Source organism: Taudactylus pleione, unplaced genomic scaffold, assembly GCF_031769625.1.
Source record: "Taudactylus pleione unplaced genomic scaffold, aTauple2 ptg000016l, whole genome shotgun sequence".
NCBI classification, from domain to species: domain Eukaryota; kingdom Metazoa; phylum Chordata; class Amphibia; order Anura; family Myobatrachidae; genus Taudactylus; species Taudactylus pleione.
Genome location: NW_028284418.1, coordinates 14529423 through 14544637, shown reverse-complemented (window position 1 = coordinate 14544637; position 15215 = coordinate 14529423). Strand labels below are relative to the sequence as shown.

The following is a 15215-nucleotide window of genomic DNA, read 5'->3' as shown; positions in this document are numbered from 1 at the left end:
TGGGGATGTCAAAATTATGAAGTTCATCAAGTTCCACAAAAGCATTTTTTTGGGAGGAGGCGAGTGAGCAGGAGACCAGATCTTAGACATCGGGTATATCCAGGGTTGAGGAGGCGAGTGAGCAGGAGACCAGGTCTCAGGCATGGGGTATATCCAGGGTTGAGGAGGCCAGTGAGCTGGAAACCAGGTCTCAGGGTTGAGGAGGCGAGCAAGCTGGAGCAGCGGGGATATCCTGGGCTGAGTGGGAGGTATAGAGGATGCTAAGGGGGCAGGGCGGGCTTTACTCTGCCGGCTTCTCTCCTGTCTCTTCGCAGCCTGTCTTCAAGCTGCACATGCGCAGCTTCAAGACAGGCAGCGAAGAGTGATGGCAGCAGGAGAAAAATGCCCTTTTTCCGAAAAGCTGTCTTCCTGAAAAGGAGCAGCTTATTGGAAGTGATAAGTATAGGAGGCATGATGAATGCCTCCAATACTAGGATTGAACTTGCAGTGAGTTCAGTCCTTAATTACCACTAGGGACATTTTTCTCTTCATGACTAGGACCCTAAGACATTTTCGGCCTAGGGGTGCCGTGAAAAAAATGCTGATACTCTAGGGCGCCGTGATTCAAGAAAGTTTGGGAGCCACTGGCATAGTGTGTACCCAGCTTAAATGCTGTGGGTTTTTTTTGTTTGTTTGTTTGTTTTTCAATTAGAAGGTGGTATAGCAGCCGCCCAAACCTGTGGTGCTCTCAATTACCACCCTTAACAGTCAGTGAAAGGCTGATTAGTCTTATATCTAGGGATCACTCGGAATTGGCACCATGGTGCATCACCCCACATTCATTGGGCATGAATTTAGGAAGAACTAGATATACCATTATTCAGGTGAAACCAAGGTTGTCCTTTTCAGCTGAAGCATTGTATGCCCAACAAGCAAGTAAATGGCGAGTCACCTAAGTGCCATGTGCAGTGACTATATATGGTGGTGTAAACCAAACCAAAAAAAAAAAAAGAAGCCTCACTCCATTGTGTATAATCTCATTTGTGGAGGATGATTCTTTTGGTTCTGCGTCAAGAAATATAACTTCTCATCCATTATTTATTTTTTTCCCCTTTTTGTTATGTTCAGATTAAAGGCAGTGTAATACCATTTCTTTAACATACATTTCACTGGGACTGAGGCCCCGATTCAGAGCCGGGCGCTCTGAATCAGGGCGTTTTTTTGGAGCGGCCTCCTGGCCGCTGTGGGTGACCACCCACAGTTATTGCGAGCGACCAGGATGATGGTCGCCATGGTCAAGACCCATTGCGCCCATCGGGCTTGCAACGAGACTCTTGTGGTAGAGTCTCGTGGCCGCAAGCCCCAGAGAGCTTCTGGCTCTAATAGAGCCGGAAGCTCTCCCACACATCACTTGTGATGTCAGTGAGGCCGCCCACAAACGGCTGGTATTCACATGGGAACGCCTCCGTGTGTGAAGCCACCGCCACGCCTCCAAAACGGTGCGAGCTGTCGATCAAAATCGACAGCCATCCCCTTTTGGTGCGAGACCCGGAGCGACGGAGCACCCGTCGCTAGCTGGGTCTCTCGTATGCGCACGTCGGAGCCGGCTCCGGCGTGCGCATGCGCAGTGGCCTAACAGTGGTCTGAATCGGGCCCTGAGCTCCTTGCTGTGTTAACTCTTCTCTAACTCGTATGGAATGCCCCCATTTTGAAATGATAGAAGGACCTGTAACCAATCCGATCATTGGAATGTTTTCAGCAGCAGAAGAAGAGAGAGCTGATTGTGTGGCGGTTGCAGTGACCTGTCTATATGTGTCATTGTGTTGGTGAGGACAGGGCTGTATGTGACACCAGCATATGACATATGTCATGATGTGAGCACTGTAATGAGCAGGAGGCGACAGAATGGTTTGGGAGGAGGAGGAGCAGGGTCCCTTTAAAATCACTCACCCTGGTACAAGAAAACTGTTTTTAGTCTGTACCAGATGCACCTCTGTATGAAATACATACATAGAACTTGTTTGTGCTCCAGAATTTAGCATTTTAAATTATTGCCTCTTTAAAACATTGGGAAGGCTGGAAATATCCTGTTTCCTAATGCGAGCAAATGTATGGCCACTGCTTCCTATTGTGGATGAAGAAACGTTAACCCTTAGTTTGTCATGTTCTATGCTGAGCTCCTAGACCAGGCTTTGAATACAGGGCCTGATTCAGACCCATTCGCTAGGCTGCGATCGCACGTAGCCTGCCAATGTTTGCAATCTGCGCATGCGTACAAGACGCAGTGCGCGAACTAGTCCATGCGATCGGGAAGCGTTAGCACCCTGTACACAGACACTCCGCAAGCATGAGTGACAGGACGAGCTGTTTGTCGGTGGTGACAGGGGTTAGTCGATTTGTAATGGGGGTGTGAACGCAGGCCTGTCTGTGCGTCTGAATGACGTTTTAGGGGCGTGCATAATTAAGACACATCGTCAGCGTACACGTCACATGGCTGAATTACACACCGCAGCACTCGCAGTGCTTGCGGTAGGGTATGGTCAGCCACAAGTGCAGCATATGGGTCCGATGTTACCGATCTGTTTAAGACACTTCCTGCAGATGACGTATGTTACTAAGGAAAAGAGGACGTCTTGTGTCAGGCTGGTGGGCGTCTAAATACAAACCGCGATCGCCCGTGAAGACATAGTGGGCGTGCTAATGTCTTGCTAGCGATCGCAAGATTTGCATACTCTGGCTGCTGACGACTGCGTGCGAACGCATCCTAGTGAACTGGTCTGAATCCGGCCCACAGTGCAATGCAGTGGTCCTAATGAGACTTGTGATTTGCTATGTCAAATATTTTCCTATGTTTTGGTCTTAAGGCATCCTTAAAGTTCTGGTTTGCAACTGGTGGTGCTGGCTTCTGTATCAGCCGAGGACTTGCGCTAAAGATGAGTCCATGGGCTAGGTGAGTGGTTTGGTCATGTCACCATAATTTGTTCCTGCGGTCTGAGAATGGAAACCCAAGCCTTTCCTTTCCCTTTTTAGTATGGGGAACTTCATCAGCACAGCGGAGAAGGTTCGGCTACCGGACGACTGCACCATAGGGTACATTATTGAAGGAATGCTGGAAGTAAAAATGCAGCACAGTAATCTCTTCCATTCACACCTAGAAAACCTGCAGAGACTCCCACAGAACACTTTGCTACAGCAGGTAAGTACTGTGAGACTTGCATGTTCATTCTAAGCTCAGATTTTCAAGACTGTACTCTTGGTTACTTGACTGTAAGGTATATATACTTTGTATATATTCATTCACATTGACCATGCTAGGACATGTAAGAGGTTTATGGCAAAAACTTTCACTTCTTTGAATCCATTCTGAAATATCCAATGACCTTTCTGTTATGAACTATTTCATAGATTGATTTTGTAATTGCTCTTAAATTAGCCATGTCTACCAGGGATGTGAGGCTGCATCTACTCTATAGAGCAGGCATGTCAGACTCAAAATACCAACCGGGCTGAATATTCAAGGTCTAAAGGCGGGTATCCACTACCCGATTAAACAGAGCGATTGAACGATAACGACATCGTTATCGTTCAATCACTTGTTACTCTGGCACAAATCTGGCAGCTTAATGTCAAAAACGACCAGCGATGCTCGCTCCCGCTGGTCGTTTTTGACATCTATCATCGTTTGACCAGAATGTTCAATCTGCTGATAACGACAGATTGACCATGTTTGGGGATGACAGAGACTGATGACTGATTGTTCAGTGTAGGCACTGCAGGGGATGGGTTAAATGACAGGCGTCAAAATGTAGACTCCTGTCATTTTACCGACTCCGGGAGCCCAGCATCCCGATCGAAGGGACGCCGGGCGCGGATAGCCGCAGGGGGGGGGGGGGTTAGGTTTAGGGTTCCCGGGGGGGACTTTGGGTTAGGCACCCCCAGGGAGGTTAGGTTTAGGCTAGGGGAAGGGGGGGTTAGGGTTAGGGACCCCTGGAGGGGGGGGGGGGACTTAGGTTTAGGCTAGGGGCAGGGGGGGTTAGGTTAGGCACTTAGAGGGGGAAGGTTAGGGTTAGACACTCCTAAGGGAGGGTTAGGGGAGGGAATTAGGTTAGTCAATACTTACCTTGGGGACGATCGGGATTTTCACCCATGTCGGGCAGCTGCTGTCATTATTCCAACCGCCGGACGATTCCCCTTCTGCAATGCCACTGTAGTTGTGCCCCTTATGTAATGCCCCTTATGCAGTGCTCCCAGTAGTGCCCATTATGCAGTGCCCCCCAGTAATACCCTTAGTAGTGCCCCTTATGTTGTGCCCATTATGCAGTGCCCCTTATGCTGTTCCTCCTCCCAGTGTAGAACAGGCACCACTGCAGTACTTACCTCTCTTCACGCTGGGTGCTGGGCACCGCTCCCGCTTTGACGCTGCCGCTGACTGGATTTAACTAGATCCAGCAGGCGCAGGCTCCTCTCATTGCGGGTGACGTCATGATGTCACCCGCGAACTGCATCACTGGGAACGCTGGCCTCCGAAGACAGAGGCGCGAAGACAGAAGTGCGTTTGCTGTGTGTTCACGCAGACCACGGAGGCCCATTGCAGATTGATTGACAGGAAGTGACCGTTTGGGGGTGTTGACGGGGTGGTTAGCGAAACGCAGGTGTGCCCGGCCATTTGAATGGCGTTAATTGGGTGTGCATTAATTAGCCACTACAATTGAATACGCAGCTCTGTGTGGCTGAAGAGCTCCCTGGCCTGCGTCAGGTCAGACCTGCCGCATGGGTAAAATGGCCGCCAATTAACTTCGATGATACCGTTGTTTAGGTATGCGTAGTTGTACGCAGGTGTGACAGCAGTAGTGGGCGTCTTGAAAAAGTCCCTACAGGGGACGAAACGCGTTGGGGACCCACCATCTACAGACTTTTTTACCCCTGAACTCTTATAATTGGCACCACTGTATGTGTATGCATGAATTTTGCCATTTTTTATTTACCTGTACCACTTGTAGCACCTAGGTGTGTGGACAGGCAATAAATAAAATTTTTACTCCCATACATCCACGTTCATAGTGTATATATGGTCTAGCTAGACCACCATCCACCCTTACACCCGTACATATTGGACCGTGGAGCAAGGATTGCAGGTGCACCCGTGAACCCGCTACAGGATCTGGGGTGACGGCCGAGGAGGTGAGTCAATAGACTGAAACATACCAGTGGATAAAGGGAATCTATTTGTTTGGAGTACCACATCAGTGACTGACATTAGAAGTACGGATACCTGGCTGTTTAAGAACATCCTGCCTAAAGTTATTGCAAACCTAGGCCCCATATATACCTCCAGGACATTAGACTTCACTATAAAGAACGCCCACCCAACAGTTAATTAGGTGGTTCACACCAGGACAATAGACCATATTACAAGAACGCCCACCATATAGTTTAATAGGTGAAATCCACTGTCTTATATTCCGCTTTGAGCTTCGTTCACATGCGTCTTAGTGTAAGAAAACTATCAATCAAGTAATAGCATAAACACCTAGCCATCCATTAGATCACAGTTTTATCTCGCAGCGCTAGCACCTTTGCTTGTGATTACTAGTTATTTATCTGTATGAGGTTGGGATACCTCTCTTGTGTATAGCAGCTAGAGATAGATTAACTATCCTGTAGCGCGGACCACCATAGAGCACAGTGGGCGTCTTTATGCTCAGGAGATTTTTGCTAACATTGGCATATTTTTGCAACTGCGTTGCATACGGAGATGCAGTTCCGGTCGCATTAGCGGCCGTCTCTGAATCAGGGCCGCAGTTGGGTAGCATAAAATGTTTATTTGGGCCGCGTGTTTGATATACCTGCTATAGAGTATATCTATTGTCCACATACATTCATTGCAACCGTCTTGTAGACTGAACCTATATTCCTACAAATGCAGACTTAAAGAATAATGAGTCGGTGACACTATTGGTGCTTAATGAATATATAGGCTGTATTCTCATTGGTGTATGGTCCCACTGTGCTTATTTCAAGTGGTCTTTAGTACAGTTTCCAAATGGACCTCCACCATCCAGCGACCATCATGTGTGTGTGTGTGTGTGTGTGTGTGTGTGTGTGATATATATATATATATATATAATATATATATATATATATAGTATGTATGTATATGTGTGTGTATAGATAGATAGAAATCACCATAATAACTAATAATAAACAGTGGGGTTTTGGTTCATGAATTGATCAATGCATTTAAGCTTGCAGCCCCTGTCACGGGACCCCACTTTACTGCAAGTCCCTACTCTATTGCTCAGAATTATAACATGGAAATAGCCATTACATTAGTGTTAAACTCAGGGTATGCTATCAAGGTTTAAAGCTCACAGCAACTTTGCTTTTAAATGTGAGACAGTCACATAGCACACCTGTTGCAAAGCACCTAGGAAAACAGCTGACACAAGTTAGATTAAACAAGTTAAAAGGGGTGCATGACCGATAGATAGATATATATACAGATAGAGATATATATCTCCTTTTTATCCATTGATCGCTGTCTAGTCTTATTTATTTTTTACATATTTATTGTCCATTTTTGTATTAGCAATTCTTCCATTTTTATCTGTGTATTTAGAATAAATTATATATATATTGTTAACTTATTTCACTGTTGCATTTCTATATATTTGCATGCTCATCAGGCTTTAGTTATGCAGTAGCACTTTTATAGCACACTGGTCGCCCATCAGTCAATCACAGTATTTATTTAGATAGATATCTATCTATCTATCATATAGAGTGTTTGTATGTGGTGCCAGCACTCCTTGGCTTGCTAAGACATTAGTGCGTCTGGTGCCTTCCAATTACCTTTCCCGACAAGAAAAGGAACAAATAGCTTGAAACCTTGAAAATGAATCGCAGACCTATAGTAGAGATTAACGACAACTATATTTGGCAGTAATTTTATCAGGTTACCTGATGAAAGAACTACCAAATCTAGTTCTGAAACGTTAATCTGAACTACGGGTATGTGATTCATTTTCAAGCTGTCTAGAGTGCTGTCACTATTGCTGATACTGCACTCGCGATTTACCAGGAGAAACTTGATCCAGTGCCTTGTGTAAGAATGAGATTATCATTATTCATCTGATAACCGCTCAATGCAAAGGCACAGTGATAACCTGGTGTATAGACTGATAAGCCAACACCATAAGGAGTCTTTATTCACAACTTATATAATCAGGAGGAGATTTTGGATATTAATTTCTCCTTTCAATAATATGTGAATTATATTATACTGACACCCTGATACAGTGGTATGACATCTTTATTCACGAGGTGTAAGTAACAATATTACAGCGATATTGGAGTGATACTCTGATGTTAGTGACAAAACTTCCTTAAATTGGTGTGTCATATTCATTATATTGGGTGCAATATAACAATTAACATCATAAAAGCTATATTTGACAACTAAATACAGTGCCAACAGGATTACTATTTGTGACATGTTAATTACAATACATGTCAGATTAAATCTGACACCATGTACATAGCATCTAGAATGGATAGGAAATAATTAGAAGCATTGACAATTATATACGATGAATTCATCCATCATTATAGTCGTTTAGTTACAATTATATTCCATCAGTGGATCTGCCTTCTCTTTTTTTACTATATATGTGTGTTTTGTTTGATATCAATTTTTAAACCTTATATTTCACTGTATATTTCCCCTCTAATTGGGAATATTTATTTTAGGTAATAACTAATAAAAGTTATATTTTTCTTTACCTGTGTGCCCATCACCAACAACTCCTTTTCTCTTTTCTAATTATATGACCTTTCTATAATAGCCAGCTTTATTTTTTTTTTTTTGTGCAACAGTAGATTATTTGTTGGATTCGACCAGACGTGCTAGCCTACGCTCCCCACGTGCCTCAATGAATCTAGGTACACTTGCACAAAGTCAGGGATTTTGTAGGATTGTAGTCGGGTATATGATTGGTTAATCCTACCAAACACCGTCATTAACTGAAACAAACAGGTGTATGATTAACCAATCATACCAAACACTGTCATTAACTGAAACAGAAACAGTTGTGTAAGAGGCTTAAAACTGGGTGAGGGACAGCCAAACTCTGCTACAAAAGTGAGGTTGTGGAAGACTGTTTCATGTTGCAGATCATACACCATGGCAAGACTGAGCTCAGCAACAAGACACAAGGTAGATATACTGCATCAGCACGGTCTCTCCCAGGCAAAGATTTCAAAGCAGACTGTGGAATTAAAATGTGCTGTTCAAGCTCTTTTTTGAAGAAGCGCGAAGAAATGGGCAGTGTTGGGGACCGTAAAAGCAGTGGTCGGCCAAGAAACTTAGTGCATCAGATGCGTACTTCCCTTAAAAATCGGATGATATCAAGCAGTGCCATCAGCTCAGAACCGGCAGAAACCAGTGGGACCCAGGTACATTCGTCTACTGTTTGGAGAAGTCTGGCCACAAGTGGCATTCATGGAAGAATTGCGGCTAAAAAGCCATACCTTTGACGTGGAAACAAGGCCAAGCGACTCAACTATGCACGAAAACAAAGGAACTGGGGTGCAGCAAAATGTCAGCGGGTGCTCTGAACTGATGAGTCAAAATTTTAAATATTTTGCTGTAACAGAAGACTGTTTGTTCGCCGAAGGGCTGGAGAGCGGTGCTATAATGAGTGTCTACAGGCAATAGTGAAGCATGGTGGAGGTTCCTTGCAAGTTTGGGGCTGCATTTCAGCAAATGGAGTTGGGGATTTGGTCAGGATTAATGGTGTCCTCGATGCTGAGAAATACAGGCAGGTAATTATCCATCAGGAAGGTGTCTGATTGGCTCCAAATTTATTCTGCAGCAGGACAACGACCCCAAACGTACAGCCAATGTCATTAAGAATTATCTTCAGCGTAAAGAAGGAGTCCTGGAAGTGATGAAATGGCCACAGAGCCCTGATCTCAAACTCATCAACTCTGTCTAGGAGTACATGAAGAGACAGAAGCAAGCCTACATACACAGAAGATCTGTGGTTAGTTCTCAAAGATGTTTGGAACAACCTCCCTGCAGAGTTTCTTCAAAAACTGTGTGCAAGTGTACCTATTGATGCTATTGTGAAGGCAAAGGGTGGTCACACCAAATATTGATTTTAGATCACTATGTATTTTGTTAATTGATAAAAATAAACTATAACACTTTTATTTTTGAAAGCATTTTTACTTTGCAGCATTTTGTCCACACCTAACACTTTTGCACAGTAGTATGTATGTATGTATATATAATATAATATATGCAAGGACAGGATAGATTTGACATAGTGGTAAAACTGCAGGTTGTCAGATCCATGCCAGGGTTTGTGTTTTGCGTAGGTTTGAGTCTGGAAAGGCAGCTGATTACAGACACCTGTGTGAGGCTGGTAAAAAAAAGCTGCAGAGATACTGGGAAACTGATCCTGATGGTGAAATAGTCACCCAGGTTATAGGCCCGGGGGTGACTAGTGTTAGGGATCCTAGAACTATATTGCTGTTTGGAAGATTCTGTGTTCAGCCTGTAACCTCTTGCCTGTGAGCACTGCACTGTCCTGTATTCCTGCCAGTGGTGAGCATTTATGTGATGTTAATAAGCATGTTTAAAGTTTATAACCCTTAACCCAGTGGTTCCCAAACTGGGTGCCTCAGGGCACTTACAGGGGTGCCAGAGGTTGGTGGCTCGGGACCAAATCAAATTATTTATGGTCAATGTGTTAGGCAAAACCAGTGTTGGATGCTGACAATCAGAATTGCAACTCTGTCCACCACCACATACTGTAACTGACCCTAAGGATAGCAATTTACATGGTTTCATAATTTTTGCTGAAATGATCAATACAAAACTTTTGGCGTAGGGGTGCCATGAATAAAATGTTGATACTCCTAGGGCGGCATGACTCAGTTTGGGAACCACTGCCTTACCCCTTTTTTTTTTTTTATTTATTTCTTTTTGCAATGACTAACTTGTGCTGCTTATAATGGTGGTTCTATGTTAATATTTTTGACCTAAGTGATTTAATTACATGATAAATGCCTGTTCAGATTTAAACTATTCCGTATTACTGGCAGTCTCCATCTTGTATTCTCACTGGTTAATCCACAAAATGGCAGGCTCTATTATGTAAAGACAATAGATATGCTTTAATTGAACACTTCTCCCTTATCCAGGTAACGCTGAGCTATGGTGGTCCTGAAAACAGAAGAAATGTTGTGCGTGTTGCTGGGTCTTTCAGCCTAAAACAAGATCCCACTCGGTCAGTCTCCTCTTTTCTCTCTTATGCTGGGTACACACTGGCCGATATTGGCCGATCAATTGATTTGTTAAACTAAACTCTCTCCTCTTTCCTGCAGATTCAAATCTGTTCATTGTCTATTGTACCCTGACACACACTGGTGTCCAAACGGGAAGCGTACAGCCTCCTGACACTTAATGATCAAGGCTGGGAAAGAGGTCCTGACTTCTGTTGCCTGTGAGTGAACCTAAAAGGACATTATCTGCACTGAAATAATGTTGATCCCTAATCCTAGGAATGAGCTGGCTCCTCCTATAACCTTTCCTTCCCATTTGCATGAATACTTTCTGGTACTATTATGTTTGGTACTGATGCTGTGTCTACAGTTACATATGGTAATGTTTCACATAGCAGAACTGAACAGGAGGATCTGATAATGGTGCTTGTTTTTTCTTAAAACTATCCTGGTGATGGATAATAAAAAGTTCCTTTTCTAACCTGGTGGAATGTAAAAAATAATGGCTTTTAGTGACATAGATAAAAGATAAAAGTCACTGTGCCAAGTACCTGAATATCTATAATGCTCTGGCAAAATTTGTATATAAACGTGAGAATGTTTGCAATGATAAAGTGGCAATACAATGTCTCATGACTACATTCAATGTGGAAAGGTAGTTGCAGGAAATGGTAAACTTCTGTATTGTAAAGTTTAGCTCCAGAGGATGATAGTTCACCCACTTGTCTCTGTCCGGTCTGCTTGTCCACATCCTGTTTCTCCTTTACCACAGTCTAATTTGTTTAAAAATAAAAAAAAGTTAAAATCTGCTTCTTTTTTTGGGGGGGGGGGCACAAATTCAAGGGGTCAGTCTATGATAAAACCTATTGTAGTTTCTATTACAGATTAGGAAAAGTAAACAAACCTTTTGGTTACATTTGGGAACACCATTATTTTTAAGTGTTCCACATGCAATTAGGTAGTATTTTATATAAGTTAGGTGTATTTTTGGTATATTTTACATGATCAAACCTATCATTATCAAACTTATCATTTAAAAAAATGAAAAATTGCTATGGTTATGTCATTTTGAAGGATTCAGTGGATAATGAAATACTAGAGCAGAGCTGCTATTATTTCTTTTCTTTTTTAAAAATCCTACGAGTGATTTTTTTTTTTTTTTTTTCTATAATCTCCCTCCCCTTAAAAGAAACTGCAATAAAATGCATGTACATGTTAGGGTGTACTCGACTGGGCATGTATTTATGTGCTTGTCCAGCCATAATAATTTTAATTGTTTCCTTTGCTATCATTACTATGTTTGTTTATTGCTTTGTTTTGCACCACTGCTTATATGGGTATCCCCAATTTGTTATACCTTTTTACATTTGCACACAGTTCCAAAGTGGATTATCTGTAAAGTGTTGATTTGAGTGTAAATAAAATATATATATTTTTTTTTCCTTGTGCCGTCATTCTACATCTGATCTTCTCCTTTTTCATCAACCCATCTCCTTTTATCGCACACATGACTTGCACATGCTTAATGCTGTCTGTTTATGAATAAGCTGCACTATGTGGTGAATATCTAATTCCTGGGTAACCACATTATGGTTATGCAGGTACATTGCCCAAGTCCTCCGGCAAAATAAACAAGCATCTGAGCTACCTAAAAATAGAGCTCTTCTAGGCCCTATGACGACCTAGCTGAAATCATTGATCTTTCTTTAAGCATGCTCTAGACAACCCTGTCTGTGAACCCTCTTTCACTTAAATATTTAGTGCTAACATAGGGCCTGATTCAGCAAGGAACGCAGTTGCTAATACGCAGGCAATCAACCGATTGTTGTGTACTGCGCATGCATCGCAGTGTGTGAACTAGTCATTGCGATCGGGACTGCGATTGCAAGGACTACGCAGATCCATCACAGACCGATCGACGGGAAGTGCCGTTGGTGGGTGGTGGGGGGTCGGGCAGGCGTGCCAGTGCGTTTCAACGGTGTTGCAGGGGCGTGCATAAATTATCCACTGCCATACGCAGTCCGAGGTGTGGAAGTTAGCAATTTCTGAGTAAGGTCAGGGCTTGTGCAAGTGTGCGTGAGGCTGCAATGGTACTCGATTGTACCAATGGTTTTGCAGTCTTGCTAAGGATTACAGATGTGTGTAAGTGGGCGTCCTTATGTCGTGCTGAGATAGTATGCTAATCCATTGAGATCGCAATGCAATCATAGTTGAACTGCGTCTGTACGCAATATTGCATACTGTATTGAATCAGGCCCATAGTCACTTATTTAAAGAAACAGCCACTCCTAATGGACAGATTTACTATGCCTTGGGTTTTCAAAGCCTCTGATGATCGGCTTTGACCGATGATTTCAGAGGGCAACAGTAATGCATGCTAAATCAAACTTATTTAGCATCAATGACTATTGTCCTTTGCAATACATCAGTGAAAGCAGCTGATCCTCGGTGGCTTTGAAAAAACACAGCATAGTAAATCTATCCATAAGTCCTGGTGGGATAAACTATCCCCAATTTAAGATTCTGGGATAAATGTAATAGCCAGTGATATGCAGGCATAGATTACTTCCCGGCGAGCCTGGCCGATGTTAACGTAGCCGTCTTAAAAGGCAATACCAAGCTGGTTTTGCCTTTTTAAATGATTTTACTTTAAAACATTGGCCAGACTCGCTGGGAATCATTCTAAAAGAGTTACCAAGTCTGGCATAGCAAAGCTTTGTAAGCTTCTATGAAAGATAAGTCCTAGATAAATTATTTACTGTCAGTATTAGGGATGCTAGGGACCCACATTATAAGGTTCACCATGACTTAGTAGGTGGGCAAAAATCTTTGGCCTAACGTACTAAGAAACCTTCCTTTAAAAACCATGTTAATTGTTGCAGTTTATTATAAATATTTTGATCATTAGAATTCTTAGTGTTTATAGTGTGCACCTGCTTTTCCCCCCTTCATTTCTGCTGTAGAACTACAGGTCTCAGCATGGTAGCACCTATTATGTTTAAGATTAATATGTACAGCCCATCCCCCTCCTTATTTTTTTTATTTCCTAGACTTCCATTTATCAAGTCCAATTAGGCCAGTCCAGTGCACCAAGCAGCACGTGAACCTTTTTTTTCTTTCACCTTCATAATGCATGTAAGCATTGCTACTTAAGAGAACAGAAAAATAGCTGAATACTCTATGGACTGAATACCTGGTCTTTGAGCTACAGCAAGCCACCTTGTGGTTTAGCTGAGATGCCAGCATATTGACATGTGGCTGTAGCCACATGTAATTCGGTTATAGACCATTTTGTGATGGGCCACCTTACATCAGAGATGGATTGCTGCAAACCTGCAACTCGGGATTGCAGAAATCCAACAAGTTGGATTTTGACGATCGTGATCAAAAAATTATCGCAATTGGCAAATGTCTGTGATCTGGCACCGGATCGCAAAACATCGATGGTGGGCGATCGGAAATTTACCATGGCATCCCGGCGATCCGTCGCAGATGTATAGGCACCTTTTAGATGCAGGGCATGCCTGATGTATCCCTGTTTTCTACACCTGAGATGAATACTACCGACAGTGCTGGAACATTTTGTTCTGCCAAATGCAAAATAAATAAAAAAAAAAAAAAAAAAAGTCTTGGACGTCTTCCTGATGGTTAATGTTTGCCACCTCCAGGAAATGTCTCAGTTCAGGGGGGCCATTTAGACATGCCAAATACCTGGGTTTTTGCACGTGAATGCGCATCAACCCGGGTCTGGTGTAAGTTTGAAAGGTGCAACCCGGGTTGAAAGCCTCGTGTAAGCTACCCTGCTAGCTAGCAGGGTTTTTCCCAGGACATGCAACCCGAGTAGATGGCCTGGCTCTAGTGTGAAAGGTGCTACTTAAACTTATTGACAGGGTACAGTGACACTTGTCGATGAGATCATCTCCAAGCGCCCACTGAATGTCGAAAGACCGGGGTCCGGTGAAAAGGGTGACGACCCGGGAATAACCCGGGTCATCACCCTTGTGTGTGAAAGGGGTATCCTGGCTTCAACCCGTGCTCTGTGTCCCTGGTTACGAGCCGGGAATTTGACTGAAATAGGAGGATAATGACTGGCTAAGTTGGGTTTTGACTTGTTCTATCTTGATCTGGAACTTCTTTGAATGAAACTGAACTGTGCACCTTCGGAGTTGAGACCAAATTTCTCAAAACCTCCATGTATCAGAGGATAGCTGTCCATCTGAAAATAAAATAAAGATCGCTAGTTTTTGGTAGTTTCAAAACTGCACTATTTATTAAAAGCCAAATAATCAGGTTTATAAATCACAATAGTACACATGACCAATGTGGATTGGGTGACTTTTTATCCTTTAATTTTAATTTCTTCATATTGTGTTGATTTAGTCATATCTATTTATTTACTGTACATGTGTTTTTATTTGTGCATATGATTATTTTTCTTATATTAATTTGTGAGAATTTTTTTTCATGTTTGAATTCTGAGCGCTGTTCCTTTCTTGTTATATTTCCATAAATTTATAGTTTGCAGGGGCGAACTGAACACTCTAGCATCGGCCCTGATCACAGATAAGCCATACATAATAGAGAATAATACAGCACAAAAGCAAGACTTACATATCTCTCTCATCAGATTGTTGCCCATCAGTTAAATGAACGTGGAGTGCCTGATGCTATCGTCAATGTGTCCAATCAGGTAACTAAGGCAGCAATACAGGATCACTCTGTCGATTATAAGTATAAAACTGTAATTACTTATTAAGGTTGGAAGTCCATTGAATTTTTGTACCACAGGCATTTTTACTAATATATGCTGTAGCAAAATTGACTAATTTGAATGATTTTTATTATTTATTTTTTTTACTTATATTGTGCATATTACATCTGGAAAATTTGACTGTTAATATAAGGGGATTATTTTAAGTTCTTATTTAAAGTGGTGTGATTATTGA

General features: G+C 42.6%; 1 protein-coding gene across 3 annotated transcripts in view; it reads left to right on the top strand.

The window, feature by feature from the left end:
• Positions 1-14913, top strand: part of RFNG (RFNG O-fucosylpeptide 3-beta-N-acetylglucosaminyltransferase) — a 29033-nt gene extending 14120 nt beyond the window's left edge. The window contains exons 6-10 of one of the 3 annotated variants that reach the window (XM_088474888.1): positions 2844-2929; positions 3010-3175; positions 10189-10274; positions 10372-10490; positions 14897-14913. In XM_088474888.1, the coding sequence (XP_088331014.1) occupies positions 2844-2929; positions 3010-3175; positions 10189-10274; positions 10372-10444 (411 nt within the window). In that variant the 3' untranslated portion in view covers positions 10445-10490; positions 14897-14913. The other 2 variants (XM_088474880.1, XM_088474877.1) reach the window with 2 other exon arrangements.
• The last annotated feature ends 302 nt before the right edge of the window (positions 14914-15215 follow it).